This window comes from Etheostoma cragini, chromosome 9 (assembly GCF_013103735.1).
Source record: "Etheostoma cragini isolate CJK2018 chromosome 9, CSU_Ecrag_1.0, whole genome shotgun sequence".
NCBI lineage: Eukaryota > Metazoa > Chordata > Actinopteri > Perciformes > Percidae > Etheostoma > Etheostoma cragini.
Genome location: NC_048415.1, coordinates 13,767,580 through 13,786,160, shown reverse-complemented (window position 1 = coordinate 13,786,160; position 18,581 = coordinate 13,767,580). Strand labels below are relative to the sequence as shown.

Genomic DNA, 18,581 nt, shown 5'->3' with positions numbered 1-18,581 from the left:
TGAATCACTACAGACTTTGTTTGTTTTGTTTTGTTCAACCTATTCTAAAGCTGTCAAAATGGCGTACTGCTGAACTATGTCTAGGAACTTAAAATGCAGTACAGATGTTTTCACTGCCCCTAAAAACATTCTCAAAGCCTGCAGGGCTTGTATTACGTCAAGCCCCACAAACACACACTTTGCTGCTGCTCAATGTACCACCTTGATGTATAGTCTTTAGATATTAGAGATACTTATTTCAATGATGCAATTTCAGATACTCATTCCACTCCTGCAAGACATCTCATAACATTTTTCACTTATTACACTGATTATGCTCTCTCCATGTTAATCTTGGTTTAAATGACACTACCAAAAAAGAAAAAAAAACATTCAACTCTATAACTTTTATCCCACATTTGATCCATCAATTTACAGACGTGTGATGTCAAAGCAGTAGGCCTGTGGTTTGTTGGCTTATCAGAATAGTTATCCAGCTCTCTGGGAGTCTTACTTCTTCCCACACTTTACATCAACAACTTCTTCAGTGCCTCCATAAATGTTTCAACATGATACACTTGGAATAGCACTTAGTTTACGACTATGTGCAGTGGGGGCTGGATCTCCCAAAAAATCGCAAACAGGATCTAACTGTTCACAAGGTTACTAACAAGATAGACAAGTAGAAAGAATCATGTTTACTTTTTTGAGAATGTGTTAATATAATAATAATAATAAATACTGTAAAAAATCTTTTGCTTGAAGGAAAAATCCTTCTTTTTTGAACTGGTGACTATGCAACCACCACAAGTTACATTTGGATCCCTATTGATCCCTCACCCAGCACCCTCTGTTCAACACAGTAAGCCTCCACGTTAATTAATAATTAAGTTTAGAGCAGCCAGTACTCCATTGCGGAATTACTTGCTACATTAACATTTGATTAAAAAATACAACTATTAAAATACAACTTTTTGAGGAAAATCCATTATATGACTACAATATAAACTGAAATAATGGAGCTCTAACAACTAGATTTTTGATACAATGCCCCTCTGCAAGACATGGACAAAACTAATAAGGCAGCAACCACCCTAAATCATATTGTACTGTGTAAATTCACAAAAGAAATTGAAATTAATCAAATTACCAAGAACAATTGACATGCAGTGAACCTGGTGCTATGGGGGCCCTTGGGGGCAGTTGCCCAGCTGGTAATCCATTCTTGATGAGGAGGGGAGGGGTTGCAAGAAATCCTTGCTTTGTTTAAAGGGGTCTCATGTCAAATAGTTTGGAAAGCACTATATTATTTGTATGGCTATGGCACAGGAGTGAAACAAATTATTATCTTAATGGTAGTTTATATTTGATAGATTTTGGTCATGGTTTCACAGAAATTTCATTTGCAATACATTTGTATTGCATGTCCCAGTGCTGCATGTGACATGCAGTTCCAACTTTGGCCAGTATGAATAAATCTCCCCATAGCTGCTGTCCCTGGGGCTTGTCTCCCCCAGACAGTTCCTTTAGGGTTGTATGAATACAATGATGATGAATCCGTGAGTTGTATTCACTTTAAGAAACAATTCAGCCACAACCAAAGCCAGTACAAAGTACACCAGATCAGTAGGCAGCAGTTATGCAACAAGGAAACACACCGCAAAAATTGCCCTATTTTTGTTCTTTTTATTAAAACATTTTCATTTATAATATGACAAATATTCAGGCTGGTCTATGTTTACTTCATTATCAAACCATAAAACAGTCACCTACTGTCCAGCACAACTGAATAATGACAAGTGTATTAATAGTATTACATTTAACTCAAAACAAAAAAGGGGGATTGTTACGTGAAAAATCAACATATTAATCTTTTTGAGATGCTGCAGTTTAACATTACATTACATTTAATCTGGACCGAAAGAGAAAGATTAAAGATTAAAAATCAGGATGTACAGGTGAGTTCAACTGAGTTTTTACTGCAATATCACTGTCAACAGACCCTTTACTGTGGAATTTTAATTAAGTGATGTTTAAGCAATGTTACCAAACAAGTATCACAAAAGCATTTTCTACTGTAATATGGCAAAGAGTACAGAAAATTGATTAATATTGTAAGTTATTGAGCAGTAGTAGAATACAGAAAGCAAGATGTTCGACTGATATTCCCTTACCTTGTTCTTTAAAGTTAGTACACGTCTTACTTTTTACAATTCATTGTCTCAGACAAAATGGTTGTCATGTTTGGATTATAATGAGTGATATTTACAATACAATACTATGATACTTTGCTGGTCTCACAAATATCATAAGGGCCTCGCAGCAAAGACAATCCTTGGCATGGGAACAAGAATCGTGTCTGTTTTTGGCACAAGTATCATCCTACTCTACAGGGAGTGCAGCTTTACAAACGTAAACATGTCGCATTTTTTGTGTTGTGTATCCCTCCCTTAGGAATGCCAAGCATACTGCTATTTTCTTCCCTCTGTTGTTTGACCATACCACGAGGGACAAAGTTTTAAAAAGGAGTGAGAGACAACTGGGAAAGTTTCCAGAACATGGAAGGGCATCAGTAGTCATAAGCTGTAAGAAAGAAACAGAAGAGCAGTTATCCACATCTGCCTGAGTTCACGAGGAAGAGAGGCATGCGATCCACTTCATGGAGAGAGAGAGAGAGAGAGAGAGGTTGAAATCCAGATAGGAGGTATCATGCAGGCATGCAATCACACCAATGTGGTCTTACTTTCTATTGTGAGGATGCAGGTACTTGCTGCAGTGCCTCTGCTGTTCACAGCCTTGCACATGTACTCTCCCTCGTCTTCCGGGAAGGTCTCCGGCAGGTAGAGGCAGTACGTCTCACCTCTCTCTATATACTGATAGTCCTCACAGTCCTGGAGCATCTCTCCCTCAAACCACCAGGTCACCTCTGGCTTGGGCTCTCCGGTGATCTTAACGGTGAACCGAACTGGCTCCGAGTCCACCACTGATTGATTTTTAAGGGGCTTTTTAAACCACGGAGCCCCCGATCTGGCATGATCCTCCTCATCTTCATAGGCCGCAGAGCCATTGATGATGCTACCCTCATCCTCCACATCATCCTCCTTCTTCTGCAAACAGACAACGAAAAGAAATCACAAACTGTTGCCAGAGTCAAACTTAAACCAAGCTCTTGCTATGCTGTCATGCATAAGGAATAACATGGAAGATTTACTTTTTGGAGTGCAGCATCAATCTCCTGCTGCTCAAACTGCATCCTCTGCAACTTCTGCTCCTCTATCCTCCTCCTCTCCTCATCCTCTCTGGCTTTGGCCATTTGTTGAAATCTGGCTTTCATATCCACCTTCTGTTTGAATGGTGACTCTTCGGCCCTCGCTGGAGTTGTTGGTCTTTCCTCATCCTCCTGAAAAACACTGCATTTAGTATATGTGACATTATGATAATCCTCCATTGATGTAAAAAAAAAGGAGGGACAATTTTCTGTAATGTTATTAAATCAAACTCACAAATGTTGTTTCTGGCATCTTGAATTATTGTTCTCTTGTTGGAAAATTCACGTACCTGTGTGTCGTGTGTATTTTCTTACCTCCTGGAACCTCTCAGCTTCTCTCTCTTTAATTTCATCATCAATGGCCTTCCTCCGTGCTCTCTCCATCTCAATCTTTTTCTGAATGTCCTCTTCAGTCAGCTGTTTGATCTTCTCAAATTTAGACTTAAGGTCCTTAGCCTGGATGGAGCCAGTCCTCTTGAGCTTGGTCAGCTCTTCATACTCTTTGCTTACAACATCCGAGCTTTCATTCACTACATCCTGTGAGACAGAAGCCCATTCATTTTGTTCATAGTTGTGAGAACACATGAATGATGGAAACAAGTGACCACAATGTGGAATGAAAAAAAGAAGGTTTTACAGTTGTCATTGCATTGACAACGCTCATGGTTGAGTGTATAGAAATCCAAATGTGAGTACCCTGCTGTATTATTAAGCATAATTGGCTGATAGAGTTAAACAGTGTGTGTTTGTATCTGTTGCAAACTGACCTCGCCCATCTCTTGTCGGAGTTGTTCAAATTCCTGCTTCTCCTGCTCCATTTTCTTTTTGCGCTCCTCAGCCTTGCGTCTCCTCTCAGCTTCCTCCTTCTCTTTCAGTAGCTCTTCAAAGTTCATCTCCAGTTTTCTAGGGTGCAGTGCTTCCTGAGATTCACTCTTCACCATCCCTTCTTCCTCATCTTGTTCCTTTAAACAAAAAGGAAGAGGTTTCAGTATGGGAGTAAAGTTGTGTGTCCATAATAAAGCAGAACAACAAACAATCTTACCCGGCATTAAATAATGTCACAAAGCAGTAAATACTGAGCAGGAGGCCTTTTTATTGTTGCACATAGCATTTAAAAACAACATGCATCACCATCATTATAAAGCTTGGTGCCTTTGTGCTCATAGGGAATACATTTATGATGACAGAATATTGTATGTAGTTTCCTCTTATTTCTTTGTGAAAAATATACATTTGAAATTGAAAGTATCTTACTGTTTCATCTCCATATGCAGACTTTTCCTGATCCAGGCCAGAGCTCTTAAAAGATAATTTGGACAAGGGAACAGAGGTGCAGTGTGCCATTTGAGCTGATCAGATTAATATACAGTACATTAATTCTCATCCTCAATTCAAATTTAAATTCAATTTTAGAGATCACATTTAGACAGTCAGTGTGAAAAGTTACAGTAACTTATATTTGTTTATAATGACATACAGTACAGTTCATATTATACTTAAAGTGTAAGTAGGTCTATTTGTTGTTTCATTTTCCTGTGTTTTGGGGCAATTTAATGTTTTGATATATTGCAGGTTTCAGGGAAAGCTCAGCAGCTCAGCAGCAGAAAATTAAGTCAAAGCCTGAATCACCCAAAAGAAATATGTTCTGTTAATATAAATACATGCAGAGTATACTGTAAGTTTTGGGAGATGTAAACTTACCATGTTTTTACGGGCCTCGGCAAAGAGCTTCTTCTCCTCTTCCAGTCTCTTCTTGGCCTCCTCCTCTGCCCTCTTCTGCTCGTCCTCTCTTCTCTGGCGTTCCAGATCTTCAAAACTGGCGCATATCTTCCCGGGCTTACTGCCCTCCAGGTTCAGTAAGGCCATCAGCCCCTCGTCATCCTCATCTACAAGCTGAATAAAACCACAGTAAACTTTGAGAACTGCAGATAAAAAGTGTCTAGCGGTTCCCTCTGTTTCCAGTGTTTATGCTAAGATAAGCTAATTGGTTGCTATCTCATCTTTAGCGTACAAATATTACGGTGGTTTCAATCATCTCATCCAAATCTCCACCTGATAGTGAATAAGTGTATTTCCCGTAATGTGTGAACTATTCCTTCAAGGTTATATCAGATCAAAGATGCATTGAAATTACAATGACATACCACAATATTCCATGTTTGGAAACTGAGATGTCTACACTGCAAGAGGACATTTCATAATCTAAGAAAGCTTTTGCGTTCACTTAATTTTTCATGTGTATTTATTTTTAATTTAGCCTATGGTAGGCATACTGACCATGCTCTTCCTGGCTTCAGCGAAAGCTCTTCTCTCCTCCACCATTCGTCTTTTGTACTCTTCCTCAGCTTTCTTGCGCTCTTCTTCTACCCTCTGCCGTTCCAGCTCTTCGAAGCTCAGCCTCAGTTTTCCAGGTCGGAACTCCTCCTTGTCTTCCTGAGCTGGCTGAGTGTCCTCCACATCTTCTCCCTGATAACGCACAAACGTATCAGTCTAATGTCTGAGGCAATCACAACAGAAACTATTTTTTCTGATACCACTGCTTGTTAGTATCAATTAAATATTATACATGTATTGAGTTGTGAAGCTGAATGTTATGTTTTGAAGTTTTGTTTACCATTCCCAGCCTGGCCTCCTCAAAAGCTTTCTTCTCGTCTATTAGGCGGCGCTTAGCTTCCTCCTCAGCCTGCTTTTTCCTGTGCTCCTGCCTCTCCTTCTCCAGCTCCTCGAATGTCATCTTCAGCTTTCCAGGAGTCACCTGCACCTTCTCTGAAGGCTTCTCCTCCTCATCCTAAATCCAAATGAGAGTGAGAATGCATTGTTTAACTGTGATCCCTAATCATTAGGTGGTTGTAAAAAAAAAAAAAAAGATCCTATTTTATGTTATTGATAGTGTTTATGTCCTCATGTCCCTACCTCCTGTTGAACAACCGAGCGTCGCTTGGCATCCCTGAAGGAGTGTCTGTTTTCATCGTACCGTCTCTTCTTCTCTTCCTCTGCCTTCTTCTTTACTTCTTCCTCGCGATTCTTCTCCATGTCTTCAAAGTTCAGCTTGATTCTGCCCGGAGGTCGGGATGACTTCGATGGAACCACTCGTACCAGGATCGTGTCATCGCCATCCTAAAAGGTGTTTGATAATATAGGGTTGTCAAGTGGGGTTTTGTTTACATGTATTTTTGAAATAGAGTTTATTTTACATGAACTTCTATGGATAATTTTACTTAAATAACAGATGTGAATACTTTTTTCAACCACTAAGGCTTGAGCTTTTGTAGACAGCATGACAAACTAACTGTTCACCAGTAGAGGGAAAAACAAATTCAGGTCAATCGCAGTGCGTGCACATACACACACACACAGCGACTGGGAATAAGAGCATATGGGTGGATAGGGAGCAACTCTATCGGCCTAATGTTGCCATTTGCTGTAGGTCAGAGTATGGTTGTCAGTCTGAGATAGCAGAGTCTAATTCAGTCACAGTAAGGTGGTCTAGAGCTAATTTTGACACTGGGAGGTGTGGGAAACAGTTGGCAGTCATGCTGTCTACACCTGGCAGCGTACGTTCCAGTTGTTTCTAGATCATCAAGTCAGTTCTTCCTTACATCCACAAAGGATCCTTTTATCATGAGGCATTACCCCGTTTCTGAAAAGGATCTAAAGTATTGTTCTGCTTTTTCATATAAGTGGCAACAAAGAAAATAGTAATGGAGCAAGCTATAAAATGGGGGAATGATATGCTTTACAGACAGGTAGGAAATACACATAAAAAGCCCTCTAGGAAATGTAATTATAGATGAGTCAGCTTTCAGAAGGAAGGGTTTGTAAGGAATGGTGCTGCTGACAGCGATTACTTGATCCTTTACTATATTATATCTATTATTTATTTTTATTTTTAGATGTTTCTATTCAGCTTCTTTTTCTATTTAGTAGTTACATTTTCTGCAAATTTTATTGAAATTGAGCAGTTTCTTTTCAAGAAAAGCCTCTGAAAAACAATACTTGCTTTTTATTTTAAGACAACTAAACTAAACTAAATACCTGCTTACAACTATGTCTCCATTTCCCTGATAATTATTATTTAGTTCTTCAGAAGAAAACATTCAATGAAATTATTAGAGAGACCCACAAAATAAAGTGTTTTATTTCCCAGCACTGGGATTTTAAAATGCTGTTACAAAGCCCTGAACGGAAATACAATTCTGGTGGGCAAATACTAATAGAAGATCCAAAAACGGTGAAATCTACCTAAATAATATCAGTTTTTAATCATATAATTATGTTTAATTGTAGTTAAAACCCTTAAATTCTCCAAATAAATACAAATGGCATGACCTCAGTGTCCTCAGTGGACAGTTGTGGTCACGACCCTGATCATTACAGATGACAAAGGCATAGTGGTAAAGACGTATTCTCAATCAAAAACAAAAGTAAAATCACTACTTTGCTAACAGTGTCCTGTGTTCAGATTTTTGTAGAACTGTTGAACATTCACGGCCTTGTCAACGCTAAACTGTTCACGCCGTGTAGAGCAGAATTAGGGCAAAGAAGGAGCAGGTAATTGCCTGTAATTGCCCATCTGGCACAGGAATACTTACGTAACCATTCCCAAGAACTACACTGTCTAAAGGTACAATAGGCATTCTCTCTGTTCTGTACAAATTGAAAATATTCATTTGTTCTACATCACATCATTTTCCAAACTACCTCCAGTCTTACACAGTAAGATATAATAACTTATTTACCACATTATCAATTGCTTGTCATGTCAACAATGCAACTGGTGGTTTCAGACCTATATCCAGCCTCTGCCAACTGTTTGGATCTCAAATGCCACTTTAAATAACTCATCCGAGTGACAGCTGAGGATTACCTGAAACATTACACATGCAAGTATGCCGTTCTCATCAGAAAACGCAGTGCTGCCTGAACCATGTAGACATGCTGTCCTAGTGAGCGGTGCGACCCTGTACAAGAAATTCAGCCAAGGATTACTTACCTCAGCTGCTTTCTTAGCCAATTCTTTCTTTATTTTGGCTTTTTCCATGTTGTCCTGGGCTTCCCTCTTCTTCCTCTCTTCTTCCATTCTCTTCCTTTCTTCCTCTGCTCTTTGTTTTTCCATTACTGCAAACTTTCCCTTAACACTACCTGAGGATTTCACAGGGCACAAGACAACACAAGCCTTCAGCCTCCTTTTTCTTCCAAATCCCTTCCAAAAATGGATACGCCGAATATCCATCATCCCTACCCTTTGCATCCCTTTGTGTGTCTTACCTGTGATTTTGGGGACGTAGGATTTTTCTACCTTTGCTGGCTTCCCCTCTTCTTCCTCATCACTGGAAGCGAGCAGTTCTTTTATCTGTGGCGGATCAGATTGAGAGAAGTGGTGAGGTTACGGTTTAGCTTGGATCATCTTCTTTGCCACTCAGAAGCCATGCTGGTCCCTGCAAAAACAAGAGCCTAATCCCGGCTAATAGCTGGGTCATGTGAGCTGCAGATGGGCCTCTGATTGGGCCCGGTGTTGTTGCACAGGCAGGAGATGAGCGTCCGGCCAGCTATGGCACGGCTGTACCCAGGGAGGTTGTTCTGTCTGAGTATCACTGATTATCCACTCACATAACACCGTATCACTGCGTTTATTGTACCACAGTCAATCTCAAAATCTTAAATCTTGATCTCTGACACCCCCCTTTTATTTTCACACATGTAGCTTTCAAATACATGTTTAGTGTGTACATATATATATATATATATATGGATAGATAGAGGTGTTTTGTTGTTTAAATATAAAAAATTAAATATAGTGTAGATATAAAATATATGTGTAGTTCAATTTCTATACCATTTTGTCACTTCTTAATATTAGATAAGTTTAAAAAATGTGTATGTCTCGTGCATCATTTTATACAAATTTATAATTCATTATGTTTTAGCATTGATTAATCGGTCTATTGTTTACAATTACAATTAGTTGATTAATTGATTAGTCCAGTAATGCCAGAATTTTGTGAGACATGCTCATTATAATTGCACAGAGCCCACAGTGGTGTCTTCTAATGTCTTGCTTTACTCTGACCAATAGTCCAAAACCCAAAGATATTCAGTTTGTGGTGATGTAAAACAGAGAAAAGCTGGAGTTTTGTGTGTGTGCAGTTTCCCTTGAAAACCCAAAAGAAACTGATGCAGCAGAACCAAAGATATTGTCTTTTTTTCTCTTCACATTCTCCTGCCTTTCAAAGCTTTGTGCCCACAAATACCCACAATGCAACTTGACCACTAACAGCCATTAGATTCTCTAAAGCCAAGTCATACTAGTAGCAAAAAATTATTTGGGCACTCCGCTGAAGTGTAAAATTTGAGTTCCTTTTCATTTTCTATGGCTCTTTGATTAATCGACTAAATGTTTCAGCACTAATTTAAATACATTTTCCTGTAATTGCGTATCTTTGGTACGTGTAAAATTTAGGATCAGGTTAATGATGCTTGGCTGCACAACATGAGGACTAGTTGGGTTCAGTCCTTTAGCGTTCCTTGTGCACATTATAGGGGTTAAAATGACCATAGTTTGAAGTCTAGCACAAACCAAAGTTAAATATTACGTGAATTAATAATTGTATGAATGGGTTAATTCTATAAAACACTGTGTGGTGTATAAAAGACAGTGAATTCTCACTCCAACTGGCAGCCGTGTCAAACCCCGTCATGCCCCATCATGCCATGCAGGTCACGGCTGGAGGTTAGTGGAGTTATCTGTCTTTGACCTGCTGCTTCCTGCGACTCCACTCTCTCTCCTTGATGTATTGCTCCTTTCTTTTCTGCTGCTCGTTCATGTTCCTCTGCCTGCTGCGCTCCTCCCTGGCCTTCTGCATGGCTTCAAACTTGCCCGTCACGTCCCCCTTATCTTTGTTCAGGTTTGGCACGTAGGTTCTAGCCACCGTCTTTCTGGATCTGAGGAGTTTCTGTGGTTTAAAAGTGAGAGAGGGACAATTATTTGTACTGCAGGGGTAAGTTGTCTCTTTGATATAGCCACAGGGCCAAGAATCACATCATCCACAAAACTGTATTTCATTACTTGTGATCTTAAATTCTTCACTCACCTTTTTCTTTAATGCCAGATCTGAAATACTCTGGTCTTCATTTGTGTCAGCGTTTGCATCTTCCTTTGCCTCTGTATCCTGTTCTTCACCATTAACAGCTTCTGTGCTTTCATTTTTCTCGTCGGCTGAGTCCTTCTCTTTGAGATCCACACCATTCATGTGTGTCTTGTTGTCAGTCTCAATTCTTTCTTCATCATTCATGTGGTAAGGCTCTTTTTTTGCTACATGTGAAGTCTCCTCACCTGTCTCTTCGGCTGCGTCGTTGTCTTGTTCATCAACCACCACGTCTTCTTCCTCATGTGTCGTACGATCTTCCTTGTTTTCTGCATCGCTCATGTTGTGTTCACTTTCATTTGTGACATCGTCCATGTCGTGTGCAACTAAAGCCGCAACCTGCGCCACCTCAGTCATGTTTGTACTACGATGACAAGTTGACAAACAGGCTCTGTATAGATGTTACCTGCAAAGCAAAGGAGGAGGATTCAAATGTTAACTTTCCTATTGCATTATGCACACGCGCAGGGGCTAAGTGCAAAATTCTGGGCCCTGTAGAAAGGCATTCTCTATGGGCCTCTGCCCACATCCACAGCTATTCACTCTAGCCTCTTTTGGGGCCCTCCTTACATGAGGGCCCTGGATACTCAGTCACCTTTACACCCCCAGTCCGACACCCCGGCACACATGATACATCACAAAGGTTAAGTATGTAACAGACATCAACATGAACAGTGAGATTTTCATTTATTAATCTGTTATATTTAATTTAAATTTAAGTATTTATGTACCTTGCCAAATGTTATTGATTATTAATTGGCACTCATTGGCTGTCACCTGGATTTGTAAGTGGTCAGTGCCTGCATTTGTGCACCTTTTAAACAATCAAGATGCAGAAAATGTTCACTTCTTTCAGCAAACATGGACCAATTTATTCGTTAAATAATTTGGTGAAAGTCTTTCAGCGATCCAAATATTTACTGTTGTAAATTGTTGTAAATTTGTATTGTGTGGCTTGCAGTAACCAGTTTACAGCCATTTCAAATGCCAGATCTTCTACTTTTCCTAATGAATTTAAAATATTGTAATAATTATTGTAACATTATTTTCCTAGTCGTATTTAACAGTACAACAAGCACTTATTGACAAAAAAAAGATAGGGGCAAAGAAAGCTGCTCCACTTCCCACTATGTTAAGAAAGAGAGCACTGGAAGCTGGACCTCTATTTATAGCCTATTTGTGGGTCCAGGACATGTGATCATGGCTATTTCTGAAAAGTGATAGGCAGTTGGACAGAGCTCAATTTGGCACCCACATGTCGCCCTACAGACCCTTGACAAAATGGCCAGACAAAGAGCTAGGCAACGGGAGAATAGGTTAGCTGTTTGGACTGTTAGTCATCAAACACTAAAAGCTGTTGCTGTTTGTCAGTGTCCTCAAATGCCTTTTATATTCTATGAAGATCATACATATTATGACGCTGAGTTAACCAGTTTACATTTTATTTGCATTTCCCTAACACAACTGCATTATTTTTCCGTTCCACACATATGGGACTACATTTTTGGTGTCAGAATAACATCAGAAAGGCTAATTTATAAGTAGGCCAGTTAGAACAATTAGGATTTCATATAGCTTGTTATATTTTGTGTCTTCATTGCTTCATCACAAAAGGTTGCTTGTTGATTATGATGTATGAAATATGATCATTTTGATTCCAATCTCAATCCCAGGAACAAGGAGGTGAATGTCAGAAGGCCGACACAAACACTAACTGACAACTGTTTCAGATACTCACCTGCCATTTTCTAACTGCAGCCTGTGGAAATGTTTCTTCTGCTTTGCATTAGTAACAAACACATTTCGGACTCAGAATATACAACTAAGTAATCGTTCTTAATTCGTCATTCTTTCTGACTTGAAGGATATTAACTTTCTCTTTGGGCAGATGTTGAAAATGTAACCTACTTTGTGTAAAATATTTATCGCTTTGTTATAAAAGATCTCTTTTATAAATCTTTATATATTTAAACCAACACTGAACTAAACAAAAATCCAATTACAGCACAAACTTCAGGTTGGGGTTGTGATGTCCTATTTTTGTACTCAGCTGGCACAATATATCATGACAGTCACACACGTTTGACACCTGCGATAATATGATTATAATATATTAATGTGATATTCTATCATTCGAACTACTACAGCCAATCAGAATTAGTGTGTTTTGTTCCTGTATGCCTGATCACATAGGCTATTTTGGACTTGGATGAATTGTCACTACAAACTGTAACTGTAGCTTAACCAAAATCATTCTTTTTAAAAAAGAGGTTTGATTTAATAAGGCTACCTGATGTAAGTGATGTGGGCCTTAGTTGAGGTGATCTGTTTACGACAACTTTTCGTTAAACTCATGTATCTTTGACCTCGCTACATTATGAACAGATTGTTTTATGGCATGACAAACCTCCTCTTACAACATGCTGTACTCCATTAAAAGGGAGGGTTACCTCTTCAGCTTGCTGTCGCTCCTGTTTTTGATTAAAATCCTTAAGATCGATATAAACCAGAAGAAGTCAAACGTAGGTCAATCCGAAATGCGACCACCCGGTGCATCAACTCGACTGGCTAGCTGACTGGTTGTGTCGGTGAGCAGTTTCCTTAAAAGTACCGTTACTTTCTACCGGATACTGCATTCCGCGCGCGTCTACCGCAGGTTCAGCTGTTGCATCTTGCGCGCGTGTGTGCGCACACCCACCCCCACACACACACACACACACACACACACACAGTCTCATCCAGATCATTTGAATTCGCTTCTGTATACTGTTAATAATTGTCCTTAAAAATCACTAACAATTTTGTGAGGACAATAAGCGCTTACAGTATTGTTGTGTTTTCTGGTTAATTTGCAGTGATTTCACTGTGTCTATTTTCATATCAAGTTATTGACTGATGAGGTGATATTTTTATATTATCTAAGATAATAGGATTTGTTTGTAGTTTAGTTGTTAGAGGATTAATTCACGTTTAGGCCCATGCTCTAATTTAGGGGAGTAGGCTAGTTGTGTGTAGAAACAAGTCTCTAACTCCTTTATCTAAACTATTTGTCAGGCTTACATCAAAATAACATTGAAATTGAATCATGCAACATTTCCTGTTTTTTACAATATTATTGCAGCTATTTTTGTCTGGATAATTGTGTTTGCAATCTGTCTGGTAAAAGAGAAACTGGACACTCATGTCTGTTTGGGAGGACTAGGCCTACAACCAGACATTATCCTTATCTGTTTGTTGGCCTGTTGGAGCCAAGATTCCCAACTTATCAGTTAAGAGGGTTGTTTCCCCCGCCTAACCTGTATTGCTGCCACTCTGCTATGCAATGACGGTTGGAACTCACATCATCATGCCAAGAATTGCCCAAAAAATGTTTTCAGAATGGTCACATCTAGAGAACATCAACTCCAAATATGAGAGTCTAACATGAGAAAGTGGTCCTGTTACTGTGAGTGGATTTAAATAGAAACTTCACAGCAGATACAGTTGTCTGCACTAATGGCTCCACGCACAGCTGCTGACTCACTGACCAAACAGGCCGCAGGCAGAAAAGTAAAGAACCCATTCAAGTATCCTAGGAATGTTATAGAGGTTTTTGGGAGGTGACGCAGCTTTCATTGATCTGCTGTACTTATACTTTTCAGTGCTGCCTACATAATCATTTGTAATATACTTAAAGCTTGGTTTGGCACTCTGTATTACATGATTCATTTGATAATTATTACATAAAACCACTAGTTTATAGGTTAAATGTATACTTCAGAATGAACCGCAAATGTTCCATAATTTCAGCAGCTCTTGCTGCGTCAAGGGCTGGAAGCTTTGGGAAACCCCCAACAAGAGAGCAAAAGCTCCGGCTACTTATAGGAGTGAAACCCGAGAGCCAGCGCATCATTGGAAGAGGAAGATATGGAAAAATGGGGTTTCCTTTGATGAAAGAACATTAAGACTACTGGATGTCCTTGATTGCAAAAAGGAAAACCTACAGGAGCACACAATTCAACAAATGTGTACCAAAAAAAAGGATGGAACTTCTACTTCATGTTGTTGTATAAGCATGTAAATATCTGTATTGTTTTAGGGATAAACATAAGTCTTGCCTTTTAAAGTCATGTGAATATAACAAGAAATGATGTTGCATGACTTAGGTCAGCCTATTTGCACCTTACAGACTTGTCAATGTTTTAGAGAGGCTTTTGTCACGCTGTCATTTACTCATTTCCTGCTCAGATTAAGGCATAAATTGGGTGGGGTTCTGTTCTTTGAACTCTCAGGGCTAAGGGGATCCGTCTTTCTCCGTCCTGCGGGGCATCGGGGACAACAAGGGGACTGCTTTAAATAGCACCACAGTTGTGGAAACTTATCAACGCTGTATGGACAGCTAACCTGAGTAAGATTTGGCCTTAGCCTTAGCTGTTGCAGCTCAGCCCTGACACCCCTATGAATTTGTTTGGGGTGGTATAGCCCACCCACCCACATTGACGCTCCAGTGGACTGGCTCAGCAGGTCAACACTGTGGTGGTGGATGGACACGACAGTACCAGTTGTCCACACCTATACTAAAACAGACTTAGTCCATAGTACATATTGGACCACATTACCAAAAAAAGCTCAGCAAAGACTTAACATTTCATTCTGTGATCAATGGCGCCCCCTCCACATTTATCCACTGATCACACTGCACACATTTTCAACAAACATTCATTTAACAAACCATGTCACGAACATAATTTAAATATGTAATGTACACATAGCTGATGAGGTGCAACAGCTTCCTGCCCACCAAAACATCCTAATGCCACTGTCATAAAAACGTTTTCTCATTATCCCTTCCTCCGGCATCCAATTTAGATCCATGATGTCTTTATTTTGTCCTCTTGTTGTAAGATTCCGTGTGTCAGGACTCTCTGTTGTGTTCTTGCTGAGGGCTTGCATGTGTCAACCAGACTAGATTGACCAGACACCGTAGGCGAGGAACTCTAACCCTATGATGATCTTTTTCCCCCATGGCTGCCCGGTTACACAGAGTTAACTGAGGTTAACCACACATGTTCTGCTGCTCTTGATTATATTGAGGACAAGCAAATTACATTATGTAAAATTTGTTTTACCTTAGCAGTCTGTATCTCCAATATCAGAATATATAGGAGCTGTTTCTCTCTTGAACTACACATGCAGTGAATACATGTCATACTTCTCCAGCTGTGACTGCAAAACGCATAGCTGTAAGGAGAAAAAGAGTAGCCCACACTCTTACCAAGCTGCTTTGAAAGCCTTTCTAAGTGAGAGAATATTTATAATAAGTAATAATAAGTATATTACAGTATCAGACAGTACAGTAAAAGTAATTTTATTCAATATCATACAAAAAATAACAAACCTTGATGAATATGATTCATAATAATTTCTAGTGCATTCTGAAAATATCTTGTGTCCTTTCTCTGTGAATATTCCCTAACCTAATGTCAGCCCTCTCAGCTAAGCATTGACATAAGCAAGACATAACTCTGCATAGCATCTGCAGCAATTATGAAGGAAGATGTGTTTTCCCTCAGCTGTTAACTACAATGTCAAAGTTCCTTTGGATTAAAATCCCTCCAAGTTTGTGCCTGTTGTTTTCACTGCCCCCTGGTGAAAACACACAGATCCAGCCCAGCCTCATGGCAGTTCGTGAAATTCATTCAAAAAATGTGACATGTACACATTATAAACTGGCATGAGACCAGGTTGCCCAGATCATACCAACACACTAGACCAACGTAGACTGAACAACTGAAAAATTAACTTGTTAAGGATATAAATAGATATTGGGGATCATGGCTACGATCATTCAAGGCAAATCATACAAAGTCTTTCTGTATATTTTACACATACAGAGTGATTGTCAGTTCATATCAGCGTGCCAGAACGAGTTATCAATTCGGGCAAAATGACTTTAGATCAGGAGACTGATCTCTTCTCATGCAGGCTGTAGACTCACACATGCATGCGAAATATGACAAATGATACCATTGTAGATAGTTTTTTAAATTCATACCGGCTTATGCATTTTAACTGGATATTGTTTATATACTTTGATAACATGTGATAGTTGTCTTTTACAGGATGACCTGTAATTTTCTAATGTTAAACTCAGATAAAACTGAAGTTATTGCTCTCGGACCCAAGCACCTCCGTGATGCATTATCCAAAGATATAGTTACTCTGGATGGCATCACCCTGGCCTCCAGCACCACTGTGAAGAATCTTGGAGTCATATTTGATCAGGACATGTCCTTTAATTCCCACTTAAAGCAAATTTCAAGGATCGCCTTTTTTCACTTACGTAATATTGCAAAAATCAGGAATATCCTGTCTAAAAATGATGCAGAAAAACTAGTCCATGCATTTGTTACTTCTAGGTTGGATTACTGCAATTCTTTGTTATCAGGCTGCACGGAAAAGTCTATAAGGACTCTTCAGCTGATCCAGAATGCTGCAGCACGTGTTCTGACGGGAACCAGGAAAAGAGATCACGTTTCTCCTGTTTTAGCTTCTCTGCATTGGCTTCCTGTAAAATTTAGAATAGAATTTAAAATCCTTCTTCTCACCTACAAAGCTCTTCATGGTCAGGCTCCATCTTATCTTAAAGAGCTCATAGTACCTTACAACCCTACAAGAGCACTACGCCCCCAGAATGCAGGGTTACTGGTGGTTCCTAGAGTCTCTAAAAGTAGAACGGGAGCTAGAGCGTTCAGCTATCAGGATCCTCTCCTGTGGAACCAGGTTCCAGTTTGGGTCCGGGAGGCAGACACCGTCTCCACATTTAAGAGTAGGCTTAAGACTTTCCTTTTTGATAAAGCCTATAGTTAGGGCATATAATTGAATATTGTTAGGGAGTAGTAGTTAGTCACATAGTTGTCAGATTTATCTATCATATAATCAAGAATAAAATAAAACTAAAGGGAGACTTTGCATACAGCCCGATCCGGTTGGGGAGAGTTCTAGCCCGACCGGGCTGGAGCTCTCTTCACCTTGTCTCTCTTGGTTTTGCTGTAATAATAGTTTTAGACAGCTGGGGACTTATTTTGATACACTGAGCTCCTCTCTCCTCTATCTTTCCATCTTTTCATTTATGTGCATCCATGTCCCAGAAATGCTTGTTACTAACCTAGCTCTGGGGAGTCATTCCCCGGAGTCCTTATGTTCTTTTTCCCCAGCATGTTCCCTTGGATCAGAGAGGCTCCAAAATCAGGGTAGCAGCTGTCGCCTTGGTCCCGCTCCATGTTCCATGTTCTGTGATGCCATGTTCAACTGCTACACTGCAGTGCCCTGCTACGTCCTGCTACGTCCTGCTGTGCCTTGTAATGCCGCACAGCGTCCTGCTATGCCATGAACTACTACAAAATTCTAACCCCAACCGTTTTTCCTCGCCACTGTCGCACTGTTGCTTGCTCTGGAGGAAACTACTAGAACTGTTGGGTCCTTTTACATTCTGGAGTGTGGTCTTTCTGTATAGTGTCTTGAGATTACTCTTGTTATGAATTGATACTATAAATAAAATTGAATTGAATTGAATTGAATTGAATTTTAGTCTGTTTGTGTTGTTTGAATTGTGTTCATTGCTGCAAAAAAAAACTGTTTTATGCTGTCAGGTCTATCTTGAAAAACAGATTTTAATCTCAATGAGAATTTCACCTGGTTAAGTGAAGGGGAATCAAAATGAATTCAATTAGTTATTTGTCTTATTTCAACTAAATCATTTTTATTTTAGCCCCTAGATTTAATGTTGAATGGGTTTTGAGCTGAGCAGGGGTGGGAAGTAACTTAGTACATTTACTCAAGCAGGCTACTGTACTTCAGCACAAGTAGAGTAGACAAAAACGTGAGTATTTCCATTCATTTTTGAGAAAATTTATATTTTTACTCCACTATATTCTAGAGGGCAACGTTGTACTTTTTACTTCTACTTTTCAGATGACTGTTTTTCCTCCCTTTCCTGTCCTAGTGAAAACCATGTCTTTACATTTGTTGATTTTGAATGTTTGTGATAACCTCAAGGGTTAACTGTTCCTTAATGTATTGAGAAAATTCTCCTAAGATAAATGGAAGTTTAGAAACCGCTTTGGATCAGAATCATCATAGTTTTACTTAAGTAGCCTAGTGGTAGCTTTTTCATTTGTGTTTAATGTTGTTTTTTGATGTCCTGATAT

General features: G+C 39.4%; 1 protein-coding gene across 4 annotated transcripts; it reads right to left on the bottom strand.

Moving 5' to 3' along the window:
- Positions 1–1,651: 1,651 nt before the first annotated feature.
- On the bottom strand, positions 1,652–13,057 carry nexn (nexilin (F actin binding protein)). Of its 4 annotated transcripts, XM_034881885.1 has the most exons (15): positions 12,843–13,057; positions 10,339–10,798; positions 10,003–10,200; positions 8,516–8,600; positions 8,241–8,389; positions 6,161–6,364; positions 5,862–6,035; positions 5,525–5,713; positions 4,949–5,140; positions 4,502–4,546; positions 4,015–4,209; positions 3,563–3,784; positions 3,191–3,379; positions 2,723–3,086; positions 1,652–2,562 (listed from the first exon to the last, which is right to left on the bottom strand). In XM_034881885.1, the coding sequence occupies exons 2-15, from the start codon at positions 10,747–10,749 to the stop codon at positions 2,549–2,551; spliced, it is 2,631 nt and encodes an 876-aa protein (XP_034737776.1). In that variant the 5' UTR covers positions 10,750–10,798; positions 12,843–13,057; the 3' UTR covers positions 1,652–2,548. The 4 variants fall into 4 exon arrangements, with proteins under 4 accessions (XP_034737776.1, XP_034737774.1, XP_034737775.1 ...); XM_034881884.1 differs by lacking the exon at positions 1,652–2,562 and having other exon boundaries at positions 2,703–3,086; XM_034881883.1 differs by lacking the exon at positions 12,843–13,057 and having other exon boundaries at positions 1,652–3,086; positions 10,339–10,749.
- Positions 13,058–18,581: the final 5,524 nt, after the last annotated feature.